This window comes from Scophthalmus maximus, chromosome 6, assembly GCF_022379125.1.
Source record: "Scophthalmus maximus strain ysfricsl-2021 chromosome 6, ASM2237912v1, whole genome shotgun sequence".
In the NCBI taxonomy this organism is placed as follows: domain Eukaryota; kingdom Metazoa; phylum Chordata; class Actinopteri; order Pleuronectiformes; family Scophthalmidae; genus Scophthalmus; species Scophthalmus maximus.
In genome coordinates this window covers 25,910,898-25,934,941 of record NC_061520.1, presented here as the reverse complement: position 1 = coordinate 25,934,941, position 24,044 = coordinate 25,910,898, and the positions used below count along the sequence as shown (strand labels likewise).

Genomic DNA, 24,044 nt, shown 5'->3' with positions numbered 1-24,044 from the left:
CAGTTGATTTGAATTCCAAATTAACTGGAGGATATGAAAGGAACGGGTCAACAGGGTCTGTACTTACAAAAAAAGAGGAAGGCTTTAAAGTGTTTCTTATAGATCTCCTGGGGTTCGGTGGGAAGAAGAGGTTAAAAAACACACTTGATCAAACAGATCACGTGATCAGCAGAAGACGTGATAGCCTCATATAGTCCACTGCCTGATATGTAAGACAAAGTGGAGCCGCAGTGTAACACTATAGTTTCCCTGCGCTCCACGAGGTGTACAAATATTTTTTCTTCATGCCATGTTTGATTAAAGAAGTAACACATTTTCATTTGTCTACTAGTCGTGATTACTTCCTCTTCTAACGAGAACATGAATCCGCTGCTGATGCAGTTTCTATCATGCGTTGGGTAGGTGAGCATGGCCTTGTCCCTTTTCATAATGTCATACAGCAGAGCTGAATATGCACAGCACAGTATAAATATATCTTTTCAACGATCATCCCAAACAGAAATAAAACTATGGTTACATGTCCTGCCAAATCTGCAGCCAAACATCAAATCGTCACAGCAAGGTTGCGTTTCAGTCTACTCGTTTTTGGGGACCCTAAAGCAGACGCTTCCTGATTGGGCCTCCTCCATCATTATCCTGTCGTGACCCTCGACTACCAGTGCGGAATGCAAGGTGGATGATGAATTACATGTGTTGCAGACAAGCCCCGGGGACTTCGCCCGGCCTCGAAGCAAAAAAGACATGCTGGTCAGTCCGCGGTACCGCAGCGAAAAATCCAATGCGGCCGCGGTGCACGCTGGGTACGCGCGCTCACGTCGCGTCCCCGGGAGCGAGGTTTCTTGCTCGGTTACGGTGACCGAGTATGTGGAGTCAGTCTGGTGCTGAAGACTGTCGTCAGGCGGAACGGAATTAGAATACAGGTGGGTCGGATGGTTGTGATCCGCTCGTCGCTGCGTCGGGGTGTTTGAAAGGCCGAAGCAGAAGATGAACGGGGAGCAGGTTGCGATGTTGACGCGTTGCTCTGAGCTAACAGGCTAAGCTAACAACAACAGGCTGAGTTGCTCAGGCAGGCGGTGTATGAACTCATTCACCCGCAGACAGTTTGACACTTCGATGGAGTTCAGCTCAGTTCTGTTCACCACCTTGACAAACGACATAAAAAAATAAATAAATTGACAGCGTGTAAACCCACAGTCAGGGACGATGAAGCTTCGGTCCGACCCGTTAGTGTCATTGTACGGTTCTTATGTTTTATTTTAAATGTTCTCGTTCATCTCATTCATCTAAATGTTCAGTAACATGCTTTAATATTTTAATCAAGTAAAGTTCTTGTACTTCTATCAATTGTTTTTTTTATTTTTTCTATGCGGGGAATGAATGTATTTCATGAAACCACGTGGTTCTGCAGTGATGTGGAAATATTCTAAACGTGGAACTGTTTCATAAGAGTCACATGCAGCCTTCAATTCATCTACATGTGGAAGTCTGATGATGTTGTGAAATCAAATGAACTATAAACATCCAAAATATCAATTAATCATCACCATTAATAAGTTGAGTTTAACTCAAAAACACAAATGAATCTCACGTCATAAAAGATTACGTTTATTTTGAATCCATCATGAACAAAGATCATATTTTCTGTACTTCCGTCCACATACAGTAAACATACATGTGACATGCTCATCAGCTCGTCTATTGGACAAACTACATGTGGCTCTTCACCTTTTTTTAAATTTTATAATATTAAATACAGTTTGGTCTTTGACAGTGACGTTATTGAAAATAAAGATATTTATAAATTTAAGTGAAATCAAAAAGCTGAGGTGGATCAAAGTGGTGAGGCTCCTGAAAGACTTCTCAAATAATCGAAGACAAAATATGAGTGTATCATTGGTTTAAATCAACACATTGCATCTGATATGCTGCAACATAAATACATAAAGTCCTGACAGGTCATGTGACTGTAGGAGGAGACGGTGTTGCACTGAAGAGAAGTCTTGCTCTTGGAGATCAACCATGGCGTAAGATCTTATGATACATGATGAACTCAGCTCAGCCCTGACTGCAGCAGACAGCTGTGGAGAACCATGCCACATATCAGCATTAACAATACCCTGAAGACATGTCATACATTATACTGTTCAATATAAACAGGTAAAGAACGTTGTAGTAGTCTCTCACTCTCTCTCTCTCTCTCTCTCACACACACACACACAATAAAAAACAGTCTCAATAAAAATGACAGAGAGACAGAATGAACTCTTCTTGCCTGGCTGTGGTTTGTTGTGGAGAATCCAGTGACTTGTTTTCACTGATTAATATTTAACACGTATCAACCATGAAATCAACGATTTTGGCGATTTCATATAAACTTACTTCCGCTGTTGTCGTCTGCACACATCCGCGGTTTCATGCGCTGGGTGAGCAACCTTCGTAGAAATGAATGGCACCGCCATCTTGTCTGGGCGACATCCGGTATCTAGGTTTTAATTAGTAAATCTATGGTTGCAGACCTTGTTGCCTCTGCTAGCAGCTGTCCTGCAGTGAAATCCTGCGTTCTATAATGCTACGTGCCGCCTACACGACGAGCTATTATTCGAGCAATCTTGCGACAATTACCATGAGGTATGCGCGTTCCCACGTGGATGATAATGAAGCTAAAAATTTTCATCTGCATTTACAAGGAAGAACTAGATGGATACTGTGTACAAAAACCTTTGTCTCACCAATTTACAAAAAAAGGAAATTTTGACTCCCTTTTATAATTTATGAAAGACATGTTATGTCAAAGTCTGGGCTCAATATCTGCTCATTGGGAACTAGTTATTCAAACTTAAGTTAAAGACTTGATATTCTTTCAGCTTCTGTGAGAACCTTTACTTTTACGATTCATAACATTTCACCTTTTTTCATAATTTGTTCACATGCCATGCATACAATAGATACACTTGTAATCTGGAGATGAAATCTGTTGAAAAAAACAATTTTGAGGTTGTGAGAAGGAAAAGAGAACATGTTCACTAGAAGTCGATCAATGAAAGAGTGAACAGAAATGACTTAAAAGTAAAAAAACAAAAACATCCAAAGCCACTGCTGGGTAAGTGTTTCAAAGTGTTCTAATACTACAGTTCATTCGATAATAATTATTTACACAGAGGAAGTGATCTTCTGTCATTTCTTATCAGGAAATACTGCCAGAGGTTATCGATGCACTGCAACTTCTCCATGCCCACGCTGGGAGTGTGTGTGCGTGTGTGTGTGTGTGTGTGTGTGTGTGTGTGTGTGAGACACTGCTGCTGATGGCAGGTCCCTTCAGACAGCACCGGGGTTACCATCATGCTGTGAACACAAACCACAGGATCTGTGGTTAAAGTGGGGCATTCAACACACTTCCACACTAGACAGACACTCAGAGCACACACACACACACACACACACACACACACACCCATGCTATGGAGACATGCTCATACATTCAAACATTCAAACACCTGCAACCTGGCATGCAAGCTTGCACACATGAAGTAAACTGCTGACACAGGCACACTGCACCACGTCTTTCCATAATGCTCATTTTTATTGAATTGTATATCTTATGTTATTTTTTCAGTGCTCGGTAACGGCAGAACCATGTCCTGCTTTTACATATATACATGTGAATTATTTCATTTTCATCACCTTATTATTGTTATTATCATTATTGTTAGTCTGCAATTATTGATTATATAATTATCATTATTAGTATTATTTATAGGTGCTGCTGCAATTGCTACTGTTATTATTATTAATAAATATCAAATCTGTAATTATCACTATTATCATTGCCATTATAACAACCAGTCTAACAGAGCTTAAATACAACCTTTTCTCCCAACAGGTCCTCCAACTAATATGACAAACTATGTCATATGTGGTAAAAAATTTGCCTGGGAGCCAGACAATATCATTTGCTCTGCCAGACTACAGTCTGGATCCCATCCATTGGAAAGTGATTTCCTCCAGCAGAAAATTTGCCGGTCTGATCACAACCGCTTATCTGATATGGGGCGGGTTAGGGTTATATGCAGAAATAAAACTATGTGAAGGAAGAGGGAAGAGAAGAAAACTTAAAACATGAATATATCTTTCCCTATTCTCAACCGTTTGACTTAGCTGTGGTACAAACTACAAGCTAACTTCTAGCTAACTTAAAGACCCTTGAGTTTACATCTTACTGTAAGGTCTAGCATTCTGATTGGTTAGTTCAGACGTGTGATCAGGTGTAACCAGGAAGAAGGTGGTTGTTGTGGGACTGCTGAGGGGAGAACAGCAAAGAACTGCTTGAGAAAGATATCCGTCTCCATCCTGCTGTTTCTTCGTACGTAGCGTGCTCCAACTACCACACATCGAACCCTCACGTTGCATCCCTATGTGAGTCAGTTTCGCGTGCGAGATTGCAAGACATCTCTTTGATCCACCGAACAGTGTTTGGTCTCGGAGCTTCCTTCCATTTTAAAGCAATCAGCTGTTTGGCTTGTAACAGACAAAACGTTGAGAGTTTGTGGGATGATTTCTGGGATGTACGTACGGCAGTGTCTTTGCTCAAAAAGCTCAAGGTCTTATATGAATTGTCAATCCAGCTCAGGCAAACAATAGCCGGCAAAAATCCAAAAGTGCAACCGACAAAGCATGGTGACAAACCATAAGGACAAACACGAGGGAAAAGCTGGAAAGTGATGAGATACAACGGAAAATTTGGCAGAGAACAAAAGGGAACTGGGACGCTATATGAACAGGTTGGACTGGTATGAACAGCAGGGGCAGGCAAGTAAGCGGCACCAAGTGAGGATGATCAAAGGGGCAGGAAACACACGAGGGCAGGAACCGAAACCACGGAGAAGGTGAGCACACAAAATAAAAGTGGAAGCCAGACGATGAAACGATAAGACGGGAGACGCTACATCAGCGTCTCCCGTCAGCTCCTGTTGTCTGACACAGAGATGCATCGCCTCCGCTTACTACTCATTTCACATTTAATTCCACATTTGATCAAAGCGCATGTGATTGTGATACATAAATGTATGAAATTAAGAATGAAAAAAAGCCTATATTTAATTTGAAGACTAGAGCTATGGTGGCAAAAAAAAGTATTAAAAAAAGCAACTAACTCATTGTAAAACCGTATTACTGCTGAATGTAATATGAATTTATAAATGTGGTATATTTTACTTAAATAACACTGATCTATGTCTATATGTTATTTGAGAGGTTGAGGTCTGTCAAGACCAAAACCTCCCATCAGCCTTATCAACAAGGCCCGAGACCCCCACTGCATTTACATTACATTTACATTTATTGTAAATAGTGTACATTTTATTTTATTTTATTCTGTATTCTTTGTCTATTTCTGTGTATTTCTGTGTATATATGTTGACACTATGTGCACCTTAATGACACCAAAATGAATTCCTTGTATGTAACCTTATACGTACCTGCAAATATAACTGATTCTGATTCTGATTTGAACTTCCCTCTTCAGATTTACCTGAAAATAATTTCAGATAATTTTGGAGTTAATAAATCTCAATTTCTTATACCTGGTTGTTGAAAAATTCATTTTTATATTGTGGTACCGAAATTTTCATGCATCCAATTTGATTACTTGATATTTTTCTATCGGGGGGAAAAAAGGAGCCCAAAATAATTTTTCATTCATCAATTTCATCATCAACTTTGAATTATATTCTGAAGAATGATGGTATTCAAAGTGACATATTTCAAAGCTATAAGTTGACTGTGATTATGTACAAATAAAGGCTCAGTGTTCAGTGGTGATTGAATGTCACTATTAAAAATGCTGCTGTGCATTAGATTTGAGGCCTGATGGCATTTATCTGCTTTCCATATAGAGGTTTTCAGCAAATCAGAGCCCAGCAGGACTTACAAGACTGAACATGACATGTCAATTTAATTTAAAGGGCTTTTCACATGATTTAATTTTAATTAGTGAAGACCATTAAATGGGTATTAAAGTATTTTGGGGGATATTCAGAAAATTATTTTTTAAATTTGAACACACAAGTCTTCAGAAAATCAGGAGACGGGAAAACAGAAAATGATTTTTGACGCCAGCACGTCGCTACAAGTCGGCCTGTTCCCCTCTTCCTGTGTGAAACACGCCATTCGTTTGAATTCTGACCCAGAAATCCTCACAAACTCATCTTCATATTAATTAGCTTTGCAAATTGTTGCTGAGCACTGGTATTTCTTTACAATTTCCACTTGTTTCTCCTTCCTTCTCTGAACTCTTCCTTCTCTATCCTCTCCTCACCCTTACAGCCCCCCCCCCCCCCCTCCTCAGTGGAAAGAGTTAGTTTAGTCAGAGCGACATGCCTTTGGCACCGCTTGGAAATCAGGTTTCCCATTAAGCCCTGGAAAGTTGAATCTGGGGGCAGTGTGTGTGTGCGTGTGTGTGTGTGTTGGTGGACTTTGTATTTTTGAAGGTTCTTGGCAGAGAGAACCAGTTCAACGCCAGTAGCCTTTTAGCCTCAGTTCAACATATTGCTGCGGATCAAGCATGAACCACACATTTACTGGAATAGAATCCATAACATGAGACCGAACATGGCGATCTTTTTTTCTTTTTTCTCACAAAGTGCATCTCTCGAACAACAGGACACGTGGATAGACATTATCTGAAGATGTAACAATGCAGGATAAACGGCACTTAGGCACGTTCAGGCAAAGCAGGTCCATGATCGTCGGTGTTCACCTCTAACATTTCACCCTCTGGCAGTTTGATCCGATGAACGCTCCTGCACGTCCAGCCCTTTAAACCTCTGCCGAGCCGAAATGGCTGCGAGCGCTGGCAGTCGTCGACGGCACGTTGTGAGGCGGCAGACGGACAAGAGCGAGCCGTCAGCTCAGTCCGTGTCCCGCCTTTTTTTTTCCTCATTGCAATATCACGTCCCGGTTTATTGCATCGATTTTTGTTGCGGCTTAATCTCCCCGTCAGGTTGTGCCAACTCTTTTTTTTTTTGAAGGTGCTCGCCGCTCCTTGTGTGCTTTCAACAATCCCCAGAGCAATCCCCGGTAACCTTTCCCCCGAAATGCAAAGAAGAAAGGTTACGACAGTGCAGCCCCGTGCCCGTTTACACCCCCCCCCCCCCCCCCCCACCACCACCACGACCACTGCACCTCAGTGCCACGTTTTCGCGGGACACTTTTGCCGTTCATTAAGCGAAAAGAACTTTGAAAGTCACCCTCTTGTCTTTCATGTTTTTTTCTGTCTTGTTTTCCCTCCGCTGGCTTTGGCCGTGCGAACTTCTCTTCACACTAAGCGCGCTGTCGAGTCGGATTAGTCCATGAAGTTTAACTTGTGGGTATTTCTTCTTCTTCGTTTTTTTTTTCTATTACAGGAATGGTACTTTAGGCTCACGTCTGACAAATAAACCTTGGCGAGTTGCAAGTTCAAAGTTTATCCATTTGTTTTTTCAGTGGGGCCCTTTTCGCCCCTCCCGGTTATTTCTCCTGAGTCCAAAGTTTTTTCCGCCACGGCTTAGCGAAAAACGCGCCTGGCATCAGCAATGGCGAGGCAACGGAACGGCGGGGTGACGGGGAGGACGGCTCCTGCCTCTGCCTTGTGAGGGGGGACCTCACTGCGGGGAGGAGAGAGAGAACGAGCAGGAAAGTAGATGCAACAACACGAGCGGTCGTGACCAGACGGACCAGTTGTTTTCGCAAAAATAAGGGGATCAAGGCACAGTTTCAATGACGGCGCGTCACCGAGGCTATTGGCCCGTCACAAATCTGGTTATCCCCGGTTTAGTGCCCCAGGTGTCATTCGGAATTTACAGGGGAAAATAGTTCCATCAGCTGTCAATATGTCGTTTAAACGCTCTTAACAATAAAAAGAGAGAGAGGAAAAAAACCCAAATCTTCCTTGTACCATCCACGTTGTGACCATTGCATCTTAAAAGTTAACACCAAAGTCCGAACGACTTCTGTATCAGAAATTCAAATTTTGGATTTTCCGAGGAGCACCTGAATGCAGCATTCGTCCCAGCCCCGAGGCTAACCCTTTCAGTCCGATGAACGTCAAATGCAGCCTCATAACAGGTAAAGCGGAAATATTCCCATGTCACATTTTTCCCTGGCACCATGTTAGTCCTTGTGGTGAGCGTAAAATTTGGCATTTAAATGAAACCTAACTATGCCCGACCTTAACGTGGATTGTCTGATCTTAATGTGGAGCAGCCGTTAATTGATAAATATTAATAAATATTGTTACTAAACACAATCCATGTGTTGTGTGTCTTGCGTCGGGCATCACCGATCCCACAGGGTGGCGTTACAGGCCTACGATCCTACGATGCGAACTTCCTTATAAAGCAACCGAAGTCATGACTATTTTCTTAATACCCCCACTTATTGGTCAAGCCCCACCCTAGCCCCAGGAGAGAAAAAAATCCCGCCGGACAAAGGCGCCGTTACTCTATGCAATTCCACTTTAACCTGAAAGCAAAAAGGAAAACGAGACTAAATCTGCTGAATTCGTTCTGCTTCATGTGTGCCTAGTGGTTATGCAGCACCCACGGCGGCTTCATATGTAGCCCCCTGAAGCTGCACTGTGGGCTACGCGAAGGCCGACGTGTGTTCCCGTTAAAAATGTAGCTACATGCCGGGGCCTTATGTGGGCTACGGAGACACAAAGAGGGGCTGCGAGAATTGAAAATTGGCCGCTCGACTTTCCTCCCGCCGTTTTTTCTGACGCTGGGGAAGGTCGCAGATTGCGCGGCAACATGAACGGCTCAAGTCGTGTTCTCCTTTAAAATGTCCCACATCTGGCAAAACACAGTCACAGGATGAACCGTGGATTATTTAATCAGTGCATAATACAACCTGGTCACATAGGAGCCGGGATTTAGTGCCACAGCTGTGAAATGTGACGCTCGACTTGATATAAAACCTACGTCATACAAGGTGTCACGTCAATCATGACAAATAATGTAAAACAGGCAGCAAGGAATGTAGTGGTAGCATTTCATGATAACCTCTGTGTGATGATTTAGTCAAAAATTCTTCCAGCTCAAGATAATCCCTTACGTAAGGTCTTTTTTTTTTTATCAAGTGCCGATTCAAAAATAATCCCTTAATGCTTTTCTCTTTTTCTCAATGCAAATACGAATCGCTGCTGCTCTGCTTTTTCACCGGGACAAACAGTCATCGCCCCCTGTGCTCGCCTTCCAACACTGACTCCCTGTTTGATTTCATGTTGGTTTTTAAAATGATATTGCTCACTTTGAAGGCCTTAAACGGCCTCACTTCTCACCAGCTCTTTGCTATTAGAGCCCTCGCACCATGGATCTCTCTGAACTGAGGACGTTTTGGGATATTGGTTGGGTTTCGTTGTAGAGCACTTTGTAATGTTGTCAACAAAAGTTCTATAGAAATAACGTTCATTATATCATATCAAGTACAGGGGAGGCTCACCAGCGTCAGCAGGACTTGTCTTCTGGGAACCATACAGTAGATGTCTGGACAAGATTTCATGGCGAGCCAACAGTTGGTAAGACACTTCAGTTTGGATCAAAGTAGTTGAGCAGAGGAGTGTCGGTCAAGACCCGAAAAGGAAAATAATTTCAATCTTATTGTCCAATAGCCTCACTGACGATTGTTTGGTCGATAATCAAGAGCCTACCTTCCTGAAACTGAACATGGAATGACAGCCAGTCTGGTCCCTATCTCCGATTAGTCGGAGATGATCATTTTGGTGTTCATTTAAGCTCCGTTCGGACAGGATTAACATAAGAGGGGCGAGCGGGAAATGCAATTTCACTGTGCTGCTCTGTAATTGAACTCAAATTTTTTTCCAATGGCATTTTAACCCGCAGGGAAATTACAGGTTGTGGTCAGCAACAGACGTGGACACTCCACCGGACAAAGCCGAAAAGCCTCCTGAGAAAAATCGGAGACACTGTCACAGCATCGCCATCACATATGAACACCAGACATGAAAGTCATCCTGATATTTTTCAGTGTGAACATCATTATCTCCAGTGTCCATTGTGAACATAAACATTTTTAGAAATCACAGAAAAAGGGACCTCGCCTTCAGTATCAAAGAAGACCAGAGGGTACACTGCAAACAGGGACAGGGGGCACTTTTTCATTGGCACCGATTTGAAAAAATGTAAACAAATATAGGCTAAGAATTTGGACATAAGACATAACATAAGACATAACATCCCATTTGATTAGCTTTTCTGGCAGCATATAAGCAAGAGCTTCACACTGAGCTGGGGAGAAACAAAAGTAGAACGAGCAGCTCTTCCCAAGGACAAAAAACTCAAGAGATCCACTTAAAAAGTATGTAGCTCCAGAAGGGATTTAAATCAGAGGAGGACCAGCTAGTTCCCGAACCCAGTTGGTAATTGCGGCACTGGGGTGGGGCCATGTACGTGCTCTGTCCAAGATTGGAATTCACTGACCGATGCAGGTAATGTGAATATCACCTCATCTCACATGACAGTGTCTGCTTGTCATGCACCTTTCAGACTGGGGGGGGGGGGCAGTTTGTGATACTATTGAGTTGAAGTAAAGGTTAGAGCTTTGATCAGTGTTGGAACCTTCTGGAAAAAAAACATGGACCGTACCGCCGCGGCCCCGGTACCTTTCATCGGTGGCCTTGTTGTCGCCCACCGCTCTCCGAATCCTCGATCTGCAGCCCCTCGTCATCCGTCTGTCCCTGTACCCTCCCTTTCAATCCCCTCTCTTCCCCCGTTTGGTTCCTCCTCTGGGCGAGTTTTTGCCTCCTCTCTCCTCGCGCCGCGTGCGTCTCCGTCCCTTTCGCCCGATTCGGCGCTGGGCCCTTTGGCTGCGTCTCGGGAAGGCGGGTTTATCATCACCGTTATCGCCGTGTTAATTCCAGAGCCTTATCTTCCTAAATAAAGTGTGTGGTTTTGTCTCTTTGTGCTGTCGTCCCCCGGGCTGCAACTGAATTGTGGCTTATTTCCTATCTTGCTCCACTTAGCATCGAAATGAACCTCTCTTTTTTGGGGGATGGGGGGGGGGGGGAGGGGGACCAGCACTAGCTTGCATCAGCTCGGTGCGAGCTAATAGGGGTATCAGCAGTTGCCGGCATCAGAGAACATCAAAGCGAGCAATTCCCTCTGAACACAAAATCGGAGTGCACGCAGCGGGCATACATGCAAAAGACACACTCTCGGGCATGCACGTACACACACAAACTCGGGTGCATGCAGCGGGCATGAGGGACGGGGCTATGGCTTCTTGTTTTCACACGGTATTTCCATATATGTTAATGGCATCGTTGTTATTGCGCAGAAACAGCCGGCGGGGTAATGAAGTGATGAGCTGTCCTGGCTGCGGGGAAAAGGACAGACAGGGTCAGGAAATAAACAGTACAGTCTGTGAATTCTTTTTCTTCTTCTTCTTCTTCTTCTTCTTCTTACAGGCATTGATTTTCTTTCTCCAAAACACACAAACTGTACACACACGCACACGCACGGACAAAAATAATACACGCACACAATCGATTTCCTGCCATTGTCCGTGTTAGCGCCGATATGAATGATGCGTCTGATCCCGTTGAGGTGAATCCTTGATGTTTTTTCCGGCGCCAGGCCACGCGATTACCCTGCGAACGGCTTCATTTGATTCGGCTTCCGGGAGAAAAAAAAAGGCGGCTGCATGGGAAGTGGGTCACGGCAAATTTCAGCCGCTCAAACAATCATAAACCGGAGCCAGATGAGTGGGGTTCATTCGGAACGTTTTGACCGGCTAACGGGTGTACAGTCATGTGCGACTGGAGCGAACGCTGCTCCTTTATCTGCACACCGCCGCGACCCAAAGTACCGTAATCGTATTGTTTTCTCGCCCGTTGGTGGTTTAATTCGATTTGCTCAGCGAGCGGCCGCAGAGCGCCGCGCATTATCGTCTGAATAATTCATCACGGGGCGCGTTTCTGCTTAGTTATCGGATCTGTTGCCATCACGGGAACAAATGTATTGAGCAGATAGAGGTTAATATCTTTACAGCATGTCATTTTCCTGCTCGTGTCTCATTGTTTCAACAGGGAGAATTTGAGTCGGGGGCTGGACGGCGATATCTCGGCCATCGAAAACACATTGGGCTGCTCTGATGTATGTGCGTGGTTCGTATATTGTGGTGATTTGAAATGTACTGTAGCACGTCTTACAGTCTGGCGATCGAAGGCGACAGTTCCCTGCAGGATGACACCTTGATCAAAACTAGGAAACCTTGGACTTAGAAGGTGTGTCGCGGTCCCAACTCAAGTAATTGCCAGGGGAGTTCCTGATAGAGTCCACGTGCCTGCGTTTTGTGGACTTGGGTAAAGCTCATAACCAATATCCTGGGGGGGCGGGGCGTCCTCGGGGGAGTCCCGCACAAATATGCTGTACAGGTACAGTCTCTGCGAGTCTTCGCACAGCTGCGTCGGAATCCCCCGCATTGACTAAAGTTCGCTGGCTTTGCCGGAGTTCTGCTTTGTTTGACATTTTAAAACTAAAGATTTTTATAAGACGTAGCTGTGGGGGTTTCAGGATTTCAGGAGCCAGCCTGTGCAGTTTGCTGATACTTCAGTATCTGAATGTGCGTCTGTATTTGTATTTTATATTTCACCTGTTGTGAATCAACTTCATATCCCTATTATCATCTGTTGAATTCTTTTACATTAGCATTTATGCCCCTCCTCGCGTATATGTGTGAGTGAATATAGATAATGACATAATTATATTTTATCTATTAAGAAAATCTAATCAACAAAATGTGAAACTGTGTGATTGAAACAGTGAGGAAATACAACGGAGAGATTCCACAGGGCTTTGACTTATACGGATAAGTGATCATATACATGTATTCTCTCACATACAGTCCACGATCATTAAAATTAAAAAAAAACCAACACAATATATTAGTCGATGTTCTCTGGGATGAACGCCTCGGAATTAAAATCTCAGATTATTCGGTGAATGAAGCTGCAGAGCCACAGCGTGGCACTGCAGGAGAGTAAATCTCCCTCTGCCAAATAACGGCGACGTGACTGAGAACTGGTAGAAGTGATTTGCGTAAGAGACTTTAAACGCCACAAGTGTTCCTGCCGCTCGATGTCCTCGAGTGTAAAGATGAAAGCGCAGGAGGTTTTCAAAACGTGCAGTTTCTCTGAATGCGTCCTTTTCATTTAACTATTGAACCAACTTTGTTTTGCTTTCCCTCCTCAGACCACAACTATAACATGAATTCATATTTGTTGTGTGAAGATTGTCTTCATAGTCAGTTTAACAAACTAACACCCTTAATATGATCTATTTAGGTAAATTCCAGATATGATTAGATCTGTTGAAGCACACGCCCCTGATACAACTGGTACACTACTTTGTAATCGGCTCAGAGCTGGCGGCTTTAAATGAAGAAAACATTATAAACAAATTAAAAAACGATACGGTGACGCAAGTACATGCAGACTGCAGAGTGTCCAGGAAATTATATTCATGGATTGTATTCATTTTTACAACTGTTGAGACGACTCATGGCAGGAGTGCACATTAGATACCTCTCCTAATCTGTTCTACACAGCTGCTATAATATGTGGGCAGCACCTTCATTTATATATAAATATATATATATTCAGTCATTTTTAATTATCCTTCAGTAATTCAAACATTCTGACACGTCAGAGGATTAAATGTCACCTGACCGCGCAACTTCTGACGAGCTCCAAATCCATGAAATGAGTTAATTCCTAAAAAGCCTGCTGACTACATTTGTTTGAACTCCGACTAAAGTAACTGTACGCTTCAGCAGATGCAGCGGTGGAAGTGACGGATGAGCCGAGCAGATGCTCCGGGTGAGACGGTTCGGCATCCGATCGAGACGTCACCCGGAGGTCTCCCCGCGAGGAGGCTGGAGGGATCAGACTGTGGATTCCAAAATGTTTCAAATTTTGTTTCATTTCACCTTTATTTATACAGGTAATCTCGTTGAGACACAGGGTCTCATTTTCCAGGGAGACCTGTTTGGGACATACACCAGCAATCAGTAACAGACAGGCAGATTTAACAGTAGTGTATAGTGTCTACACAATATTGAAGTGAAAGTGCCAAGTACACAAAGACCTAAAACACTAGAAAATACTCAAAACAAAGACAAGTTTCCAGAGATGCTTTTTCCAGGTCCCTTTTTCAAAATGAGTTTAAAATCCGCTATCGGGGCCAGACTGGGAAGCTTTTGTTCCTGCTGCAGGGTATTCCAGGTTGAGGGAGCGGTTCCTTCTCGACCTGCCTCGGCAAGAGAAAAGATGGACCGTGGAGCGACCAAGAAGAGGAAGGGTGGAGCAGAGAGGGAGAGACGGACAATAAAACTATCAAAATGATATCTGTATGCCGGCGTTTCTTTGTTTGTTTCTATGTGTCTGTTTTCTGGAGTGGACCAATGCCTTTTTTAACCAGTTGAGTATTACAGGTAACCTTTTGTTAGTCATTTATTATTTTATAATTATTGGTGAAATAGTAGTCCTTGTGTTGTCTCCCTCTTTATTATGTACCTGTTTTATTTGATGTTCATAACAGTACATTGGTCTCATTAGTTTGTGATTCACATGCACTAATATTCATCAGCACGCAGGAAATGAAGTCTTAAAAAAAAAAATAATAAAGCGGCCCAAGGGTCCCTGCTTAAAAAGGCCTGGCTGGGGCTATGTCTGGGTCTATATTCCCTGGACCGAAGGATTGTCCCAGTCCGGCCCCGGTTGCCAGGTTCTTCAACCTGCAAAAACCAAAACAATGAGCTGAAAGACACCACTGTGCTCCACGGAGAGAAACTGCAAGCGTCTGCGATAACTCCATCTGCATCCATCACTTTCACATCAAACGCTCATTTGATCCATTGTTAATACAACACTTAAATAGATGTAGCTTTGAATTATTCAATCGACATCGCCTCCGTTTTATGAATATCATAGCGCCGAGACTGCCCTTCTGAAGTTCACTGAAGATCTTTTGATAAGCACAGATCTTCCTTCATCTGTACCGCTTCTGTCCTCACTGCTTCACGACACGAAAGCAAACCCAAACAACTCAGCAGGCCAGGTTTTTTTTCTTCTTCTTCCACTGACTTAGAAATTAGGCTAGTATCTCTGGGACTGCCAAGAGTTTATACTGCGTTAGGGATTCTGTTTCTTCTGTTTTATTGATTATCTAGATTGAGTGGTGTGCATCAAAGCCCAATTTCGGGCCAACACCGTTAAAGCAAAGGAGCTGAATAGATATGTAGATATGTAGATATAATAGATGTGAGGTACTTTCAGAGAAAGATGCCTAAAAAAAGCATTTTCAAATTAAAAAAGTGATATTCATCCTAAAGCTCGTCTGACGCATTTGATGATGATCTTGGCGTCAATGATACGATTTTAATGTTTCCCTTTTCAAAGGTGTCCCATAACTGAACTCGTATTTCGGCCCGCAGCTGCCCGGCAGATGAGAAATACTGTCCAAGATTAAAAATCTTTATGTCAACATAATGACTTAATGCGATTCATTCTGTGCAAACACTGCCGATAATTGGACTTTAAATCTGTTACCATGTGGCAAACATTTACACAGTGATTATTATTCCCTCGTTTGCATACGTACGTTGTTTGGCAAACACTTGGACAAGGCTGGTTTTGGAAAAGCTGCTGTGGCTGAGGACGCTGTGACTCAGTAGACCTCTCAGTTCATCTGCATCGGTATGGAGGCGATACCGTGACCTGAGCCCGTCTACACCCCTGTGACACAGACTACGTCGGGCCTCAAGCTTTCGCACGTGTATTTCGTTTGAATTTATATATTTATAGTTCTTAATTTTTGTCAGTCAGTGTGTACCTCATGAATTATATATTGCCTGTTTACATTATCTCATGAATATATGCATGATACAATAGAGTTTGCACAGAAAGTGGTACAGACAACATATTTTCTGATTCACTGTCTGCTATGACAATCATTGCTTCTGTTACTTGGCCTCTAATCTATTATTATTATTATCTATTATTATAAGAAGTAATAGTAGTAATTGTTATTTCTAACCCGGTATTTTTGTCCTCCTGTTTTAACACTCGTTTCATGATATTTTATATTTCTGTACCTGCAATTTGCAAAATGTGCAATATAGTCACAAACACGCACCTTTCGGCACTGTATATTTATGATGTTAATTGCTTGTTATTTACCATATAAATCCATGTGTTTTTTATATTGTCACCCTTTTAATCCCAATGTACTTTTTCTACAATTATTATTTATCTTACTTCTTGATTTATTTTACTTTTTTATATTTACATTTTTTATTTATTTGGTTTACAATCCTTCACTGTATACAATAATATCGCACTATGTATAGTGAAATATAGCGTATCCCAATTTTCCAGATTTTTAAGAATAAATCCAAAAGACTTAATCTTTATTTTTGGGTTCTCACAATTCTTTCATATGTATGACAAAAATACACAGAAAAGACAAAAACAAAAAGACAAAAAACTCTAGTAAATACTTTTGCTGTCCAAAAAAAAAAAGGTGATGCCCTGAAGCATAAAACAACGCAGATTTTCTTTTTTTTAATTTGCCACTCAAAATATTTATTTTACTATGTATAGTATGCATCAACCCAAATGTTTCCATAAGAATAAACGAAGTTCTGACTTGTTCAACTTCTGGGTGAAATGTAACTGATAAGATCAGCGTACTGTCGTTTCCCTGGACAAATGTCTGTGGTACTAGAAATTACATACAGGTTCATCTAGGAAAATAATAGAAGAAATACCTACTTTATTAATTAATTAGACTTCACTAAATTGTCACAGAGTTTAAATGAACATGAAACAAAAGTATTGACCTGATTAATGCAAATCCCTGTCCACATTCAGCCGTCAAGATTCCACAAAAGTTTATTATTTTCTTCCTTTTTTGAAAATGTATACACGAATCAGAGCTTCAGCACTGACGGGACAGCGATAGCAGTTCTTCCTCACAGCACAAAGATTTCTGAATGTTTGTTAAACCTCAAATTCGGTGCATTTTGTACTTGCAGGAACTTGATCAAAATCCTGCAGCTTGATTGAGAAGTCTGGTTGTTGAAGACAAATTTTCTTCAGATTCCTTGTTAACATGCGAAACGTGAGGAACTCTGCAGTAACCTAAAGGCTTTTAAACACACTGACTGGTTACATAACCCAGGTGCTTTTTTTTTTTTTTTTTTAGTTAGAAGGAAAGCCTTTGTCTCTCTGGCACATTTCCAGAGGTGATTTATTTCATTGCCTCCACATTACTGTTCCTTGTAAAGTCCGGCTGGTTTCACAGTAAACTGCGAGCTTTAGGGCTCATTCAACAGTTTGCTATTAAATAGCATTGCTTTCCTCTTATGGCTTATTAATCACATTTGGTGCAGAACAGGGGCTGCACGGTGGTGTAGTGGTCGGCACTTTCACCTCACAGCACCGGGATTCTGGGTTCGAATCCCGGTTCAAACCAACCAGGGCCTTTCTGTGTGCAGTTTGCATGTTCTCCCCCTGTATGCGTGGCTTCTCTCCGGGTTCTCCGGCTTCCTCCCACAGTCCAAAGACATGCAGAATGGGGTTGGGTTCATTGGAGACTCTAAATTGACTGTACGTGTGAATGTGAGAGTGAATGGTTGTCCGTCTCTGAACCCCACCTCTCGCCCAATATCAGCTGGGATTGGCTCCAGCCCCCCCGCGACCCTTAAATGGATAAAGCAGTAGACGATGGATGGATGGATGGATGGTGCAGAACAGTGGCAGGTCAATCCAGTAAAATCCAGCTGTGTGTGCCATTCTGTCCAATAACTGAACTAAAGTTTGGGTTTTGTTAAGGAAAAAGTCCACACACAACGGTGTCAATATAATAAAGAAGAAAAACCACAGCTACCTACCTATGCAGTGCCTGGAAGAGTGATCTGACAGGGCAATCCCCAGCGACTTCTTCCTCGCTCGGCTCTCACAGCGATTGTTTACTTGATGAAATATACTGGCGGAATTACAACACCGCGGGCGGCACACATGCATTGTTCCAAGGTTGTTCGCACAGACTTTCATTGTGGCTGTGCGGAGTTTCGCACAGGATTTGAAGACCCTGTTAATGAATTTGTATTATTGCTAGATAGAAGCAAACGTGAAAACAAATGCTCGAGTGTTTAAAAACCCAGACAATAGGGTTGGTTAAATCCATCGGTATTGTCTGGCACTCCCTCACCATTTGGACCTGCTGTGAGGCGATAAGACCACGCGCTGCCATGATTGGCTTTGTGCTGAGGTCGCAGTCGAGCGCGGGACGGGGCGGGGAGCGCGAGGACACGGACGCAGCCGGGCCTCTCAGAGTGCTTGATCGCAGATATAAAGAGCTATCACCGCTGTTCTCAGAGAAGTCAGTCAGGGGACAGTGTAGATGGTCATTAGCGATGGGGGGGCTCAGTGTCGTCATGGGGACAAGGCTGTGGCTGATAATTGGGCGTGGGACTCGGTGGCAACAAAGCAACGCGGCCTTGGTAATGAGATTAATGATGTTGTGTTAGGTCTTGTTTCACCAAGGAGAGGATTATCTCCTAACAGCCTTCCTAAGGTGAAGGAAAGGACAATTACTCAGACACAGATTCATCAGGCTCATTCCCTATTCAGACTGAGGCTGAAATTATGTTTCAGAGCTGGGTCAGGCCTCATTCCCACACACGCACGCACGCACACACACACACACGCAGGCACACAAAGCAATTTACTCAAAAACTCGGCAATGAGCATTAAGGAAGTCAAAGTCAATTGTTTTCAGCCTGAGTGTTGCAGAGTGAGCATAATGGCGCCGCAAAGTTCAGATGGACTCGTGATCAAACACCTCAGGTTGAATATAAATATGCTTCCTGTATGTGGCCAACCAGAGCGCGTAATGGCGGTTTGCTGTGTCAGTCCTGGACACATTTTCTTTGAACACAGGGAAAAAACTATTCATTACAAAAGAGCTTTGGACCGTGTGAGGCGATTGCTTTCGCGATGCATCGCACCTCCGGTAAGTCCCTCTCTGTCCGAGGCCTTTTGGGATGCAGACACGTGCGGGACCACATGCTCCTGTTGTTCACGTTTCGATTGGATCCGTGGAAAATCCCATGCGGGGCGGTTGAAAGCAACTGGAGGTGAATAGAGATTTTCCATTGTTGTAGATTCAGCACTGAACATAAAGAGCTAAAGTCGTGTGACCGGTCTTTGAAAACGTTTTCTGACAATGCACTCGATAAATTTAGCGTTTCTTGAATTTACTGGATTGTTGGCATCTTACCAATAGAGGAACTGTGCAAAAATCACAAAAAAACGTACTATGTAGTTACCTCACAAAGTTGTTTTGGCTAATCCATGAGCAGATACATCGCTGCTTATCATTCAGCAGATATGAAGCAACAGTAGCATTCATTAGCATAAGCATTTGTAGTTATAATATATAAATTCAATATTTACTTTCCTTTTCTCTCTCTTTTGGTCTCTACCCATTTCTGATGTCAGTTGCCGGCAGCATTTTGGAAAGAAGGCTGCTTAGACCAGAGTTTGTGGACCAGACAACCAAAACAATGAGCTAAAAGAGCCTAAATGTGTCTGTGCTAAAAGCCTCCACGGACTACATCGACATCTGTGACATCACACACGGTCATGTTTTAAACCATCATGAAACGATAAAAACGTTTTGTTTGCAACAAGCAGCTCCCATGTGTTTTGAGCGAGTCCGGGCGTCGACCAACTGCTGAATAATAAACAGGCGGGAAAATCACAGTTGCAGTCACACACAGACAAACGTTCCTTTATTGTGTATTTATGGACAGTTTGCACATTTATGATTTATCATTAGCAACAAGGATGAGGCATCAACTGTAATAAAACCTCTCAGAGTTGTATTATTTGGAAAACAAATGATCATGAATAAATAATGACGAGTGAATAAATCTGGATGTTGTAAGTTTTGTTTTTTTCTTCTTCTTCCTTCCAGTGACTGAACTTGCCGTATACATTATAAATCAATTCATCTAGCAAAAACATATCCTAATATTTTTAAATTTCTTTTTTATAAAATATGGGTTTTCAGTTCAAGTCCAGTGTCTTCAAAAATCCCCCTAAGGAAAAGAAAAGCAGTAGTGAAATGTCACTATAATACATATTCAGGAAATATCATGAGGTTCTTCTCTAATAAAAACTGACATCAACCATCTAGAGGAAAACCTACCGAGGTGCACAAGAAAAAACATTCTCCTGATGGCACAGAGCGGGGAAATCAGGGCCGATTATGTTCTTTTGAGAGCCTTTAGGTATAAACATTCTACTTACATGTTCGTCTCCACCTTTTCCATCAACACTGAGTGTCATCACATTTAATCAGACGTTACACTTTATTTTACAGTCTGCGTAGCTTATGTGCACTATATTCCCAGCATTCACAATAAAAAATGTGTTCAGATATGTATGCTCTGGGGTACAGGATTATGGCACTGAATGGCATCAGTGCCGACACCGATCCCAGAAGTAAGCTCAAAATAATAAACAAGCTTCTGTTGCATTTTGTTCATAAATGCCCAGAGAATACGAGGGTGTTCAGGTGTAACACAGCCCTCTCGACAAAATATTATGCAGATGCTGAAACACCGACTTGGGGATACTGGTCAACCTTGATATAAGTTTAATTTTGGGGAAAGCTAAAAAGACGTACGTCATATGCTAATGTTACATTAATATTTAAGGGATTTTAAGGATTACCATTTGAGGACATATAAAAATGTTATTTTCAAACTAATCTAGGTGTGGCAGTCATGGGCTGCTTGAGGGTATCAAGGATAAGTGGGCACTGTCAAATTTTGAACAGTTTTTTTTCTTTTTCTTTTATTTCTAGCTAACATCAGGTACTTGGTGGGACGCTGGCAGCGATGTCGGACAATCACTGTAAACATGTCTCGTTCCATTCAGCAGACACATACGTGTTGTGCTGCTTTTCATGAATATTTTTTTTTCAGTTCAGTTAGATATATTTAGCAAGGTTAAACTAACAAATCAACATCTGCTTTGCTGATCAACACCCTCCTGTTGTACGCCATGGTTTAAACCGTGTAGCAGAAGCTACAGTTAGCATCTAGTTGTAACATTAACAGCAGCCACGTTTGTGTAGCTAGCTTGTTGCTAACTATTTAGTTAGCAGCAAAAAATACATTTTGAAATTTAAAACAACAACAACAACAACAAATTAAGTTAATATTATACAGCTATGATAATTTTGGCCATCATACATTTGCAATATATGTGATGCATTTCAACAATGCAATGAAAATCTATTTCTGCTTCGTCATCAAGGAAAAAGCATGTAACCTGACATTCTGTGTGAAATGTTGTTATACATTAAATACTATATTTATTTTATTATTTATTTATTTATTTTAGCAGTTTCAAATATATTTGATCTGGAAGTTCAATATAATTCAGATAGTTTGATTAATAATCTTACTGCACTTTTCTGGGCCCTTTGTCCCCATCTCATGTTCTTCACCAGCAAAACGATAAATCCTCATACTGCTCTTTACAAGAATAGATTTTCAACAGTCAAAACTGAAGTAGGTCTGCAATGCATTTAAAATGTGCAGTATTGGCTCCACATTGAAGACTTCTGAACACATTTTAAATTGCTGGATTTAACTTAAATAAGACAGTGTAAAAAAAAGGACAGGATGATAAGAAATCTCCAAACATAAGTCTACTGAAAATACATCAGATGCATTATTTATGACAATGTTTGATACGGCCAAAATTATTTTGGATGCATATCTAAACACATATGTAATTTGAATATATTCTCCTTTTGTTCACTTTTACAGTGACGGGAATTTAGAAAGAAATGTCAAGAGCGAGCTACTTATAACACTTTTGAATTATAGATATTTCATCTTCTTCTTGGATTTCATAATGTATAGTTATTTAGTATCTATGCAACATTTGTAAACAACTAATTCTTTGAGAAACCAACATTGTGGCTCCAGTTGTAGCTGCAAGGGGCGTCTGTGACACAACTGCAAAGCCCCTACAAACACAGAGAGATTGTAGAATAAAGTGCACTGTAACTGAATCATACACATCTTCCAAGTACAGTAGTTGTGCGCTGCGCAGCGTCAAACTGGGCAGAGGGCTCCAGGGCTCTCTTAGGGTCATTCATCAAGGCTGGACCGTGGAGAAATGTGCCCGTTGATGGTATTAATAGCCTGGGGTGATGTAGGTCTTCTCCACTGCGGAGACGATCTGGCAACTCGGGTGAGCCCTATCTCACGTATCTCAACTTTTTGTATTGATTTATTTTGACTCGAGCCTCCTTCTGTGTCTCGTTCTCCACATGCTATTGCTGCAGGACAGCCAGCGAGTGTCCTCACAACATATGAAAACACCCCCGTCCTCCCCAAACCCCACCCCCACCCTTTATACGTCACACCATGTACTCTACTTGCTATTGCCCGGTTTCCATAAATCATATTACTCTCATAAATTCATGATCGATAAATTATCCTCTCTTTGTAGGCAATAAAATGAAAAATATTTGTGGTAATTAAGGCAGTCTTTTCATGTATAAACAACACATTTAAACTCAGAAAATGGAATTGGATAGGAAAAAAAAAATGAAAAAAGTCGGACATGTCCTTAAGAAGTCATGTTTACAAGCGCCATCTTTAGATCCGTTGCACTTTTCGTTGTTCCGTCTCTCGAGGAAAAAAAAGTCTCGTAAAGTTCCCAAACATCTTCTTCTCCCGTGTATCTATATCTTGTTTCATCTTGTCCCCCATGGAGTCCCTCTAGACCCCGTAGAAGCCTGGGTTTGTAGATTTCAGCAGGAAGAAAACCTCAGAGGTGGGAGTTATACGTGCACCGACGGCACACTCTTGTTGAGGACCTGCACCCTCATCACCTGGACGCTGGTCATGATCTTCTTCTGGTGGCCCATCAGCGTCACCCCGAGCCTCTGGATGTCCCTGTGCAGCAGGCAGATGGAAACATAAGGATTTGAAAAAAAATCTGTATCACTGATCCATCATGCCGTCGATGCTGTTTGAGCCTCAAATGCAGGGGGAAAAACGCAGATGTTAGACATATTCTAATTAGCAGTTAAAAAAAATACTGGGTTCACCAGGGATGTTGGAAATTCTCAGATAGTTGCTTTATTTGACTCAACTTTGGAGGCCTGTATGTGAAACAGGTTTATATTTTGAAACTTTTCTGCAATTTTTCAATGAATATTTTACCATAATAACCTATATATGACCTTTTACTTTGTTACTGATATTGAATTTGTGTTAATGCAAACTCAACAATCCCTCCATGATTAAATGTTGCATTGATTGATATTAATTTTCACAGCACTAATTCCATCCCTATAACAACAGTTAGTCTTTAAGTCGGTGTTAATGTAACGCCAGCGTCAACTTTTCTGGCCACATTTGACCATTTTAACTATATCTGTATAATTATAAACTATATAATCTGTGTAATATGTCGTGGGAAAACCGTGTGCCTACGTGACGGGAGTCGCCCACAGTGGTGAACCGACAGAGAGTTGATCTGAATCTGTAGTTGCATGTATGTATAAGGTTCAGTTCATGGTTAAGCTGTCCGACCCCATGACCTGACTCTTGTGCTTCACGCTCACGGCTCTCATTGCGTCATCTGCTCACAAGTGTATGACCTGTCAGAGTTGCATTCATACCCCAAAAATCGAATCACTGCAGGTTGAAATCACAGTGTAGATATACAGACAGGAAATCAGAGGAGAGAGCATTGGCTACTGCAACGGAGACCACAGCCAGAACTGACCTGGGAGTGTTGCTTTACATGGTTTGCCCTGTAACCACTGGGACCCCCCAGTGATTTGCTGGGAGCTGTTTTACCAGAGTGGAGGAGCCAGAACTCCCTTCAATGTGTCAGTCAAACTGTTTAAGCCCTAATGATTTCTCGCCTTACAGGGGCCTCAAAGACA

General features: G+C 42.2%; 1 protein-coding gene across 1 annotated transcript in view; it reads right to left on the bottom strand.

Annotated features, from left to right (window-relative positions):
- Positions 1-22,496: 22,496 nt before the first annotated feature.
- Positions 22,497-24,044, bottom strand: part of epha8 (eph receptor A8) — a 103,371-nt gene continuing 101,823 nt past the window's right edge. The window contains exon 20 of the mRNA XM_035632673.2: positions 22,497-23,043. Coding sequence (XP_035488566.1) covers positions 22,929-23,043 — 115 coding nt within the window. The 3' untranslated portion in view covers positions 22,497-22,928. The remainder of the gene's footprint in view (positions 23,044-24,044) is intronic.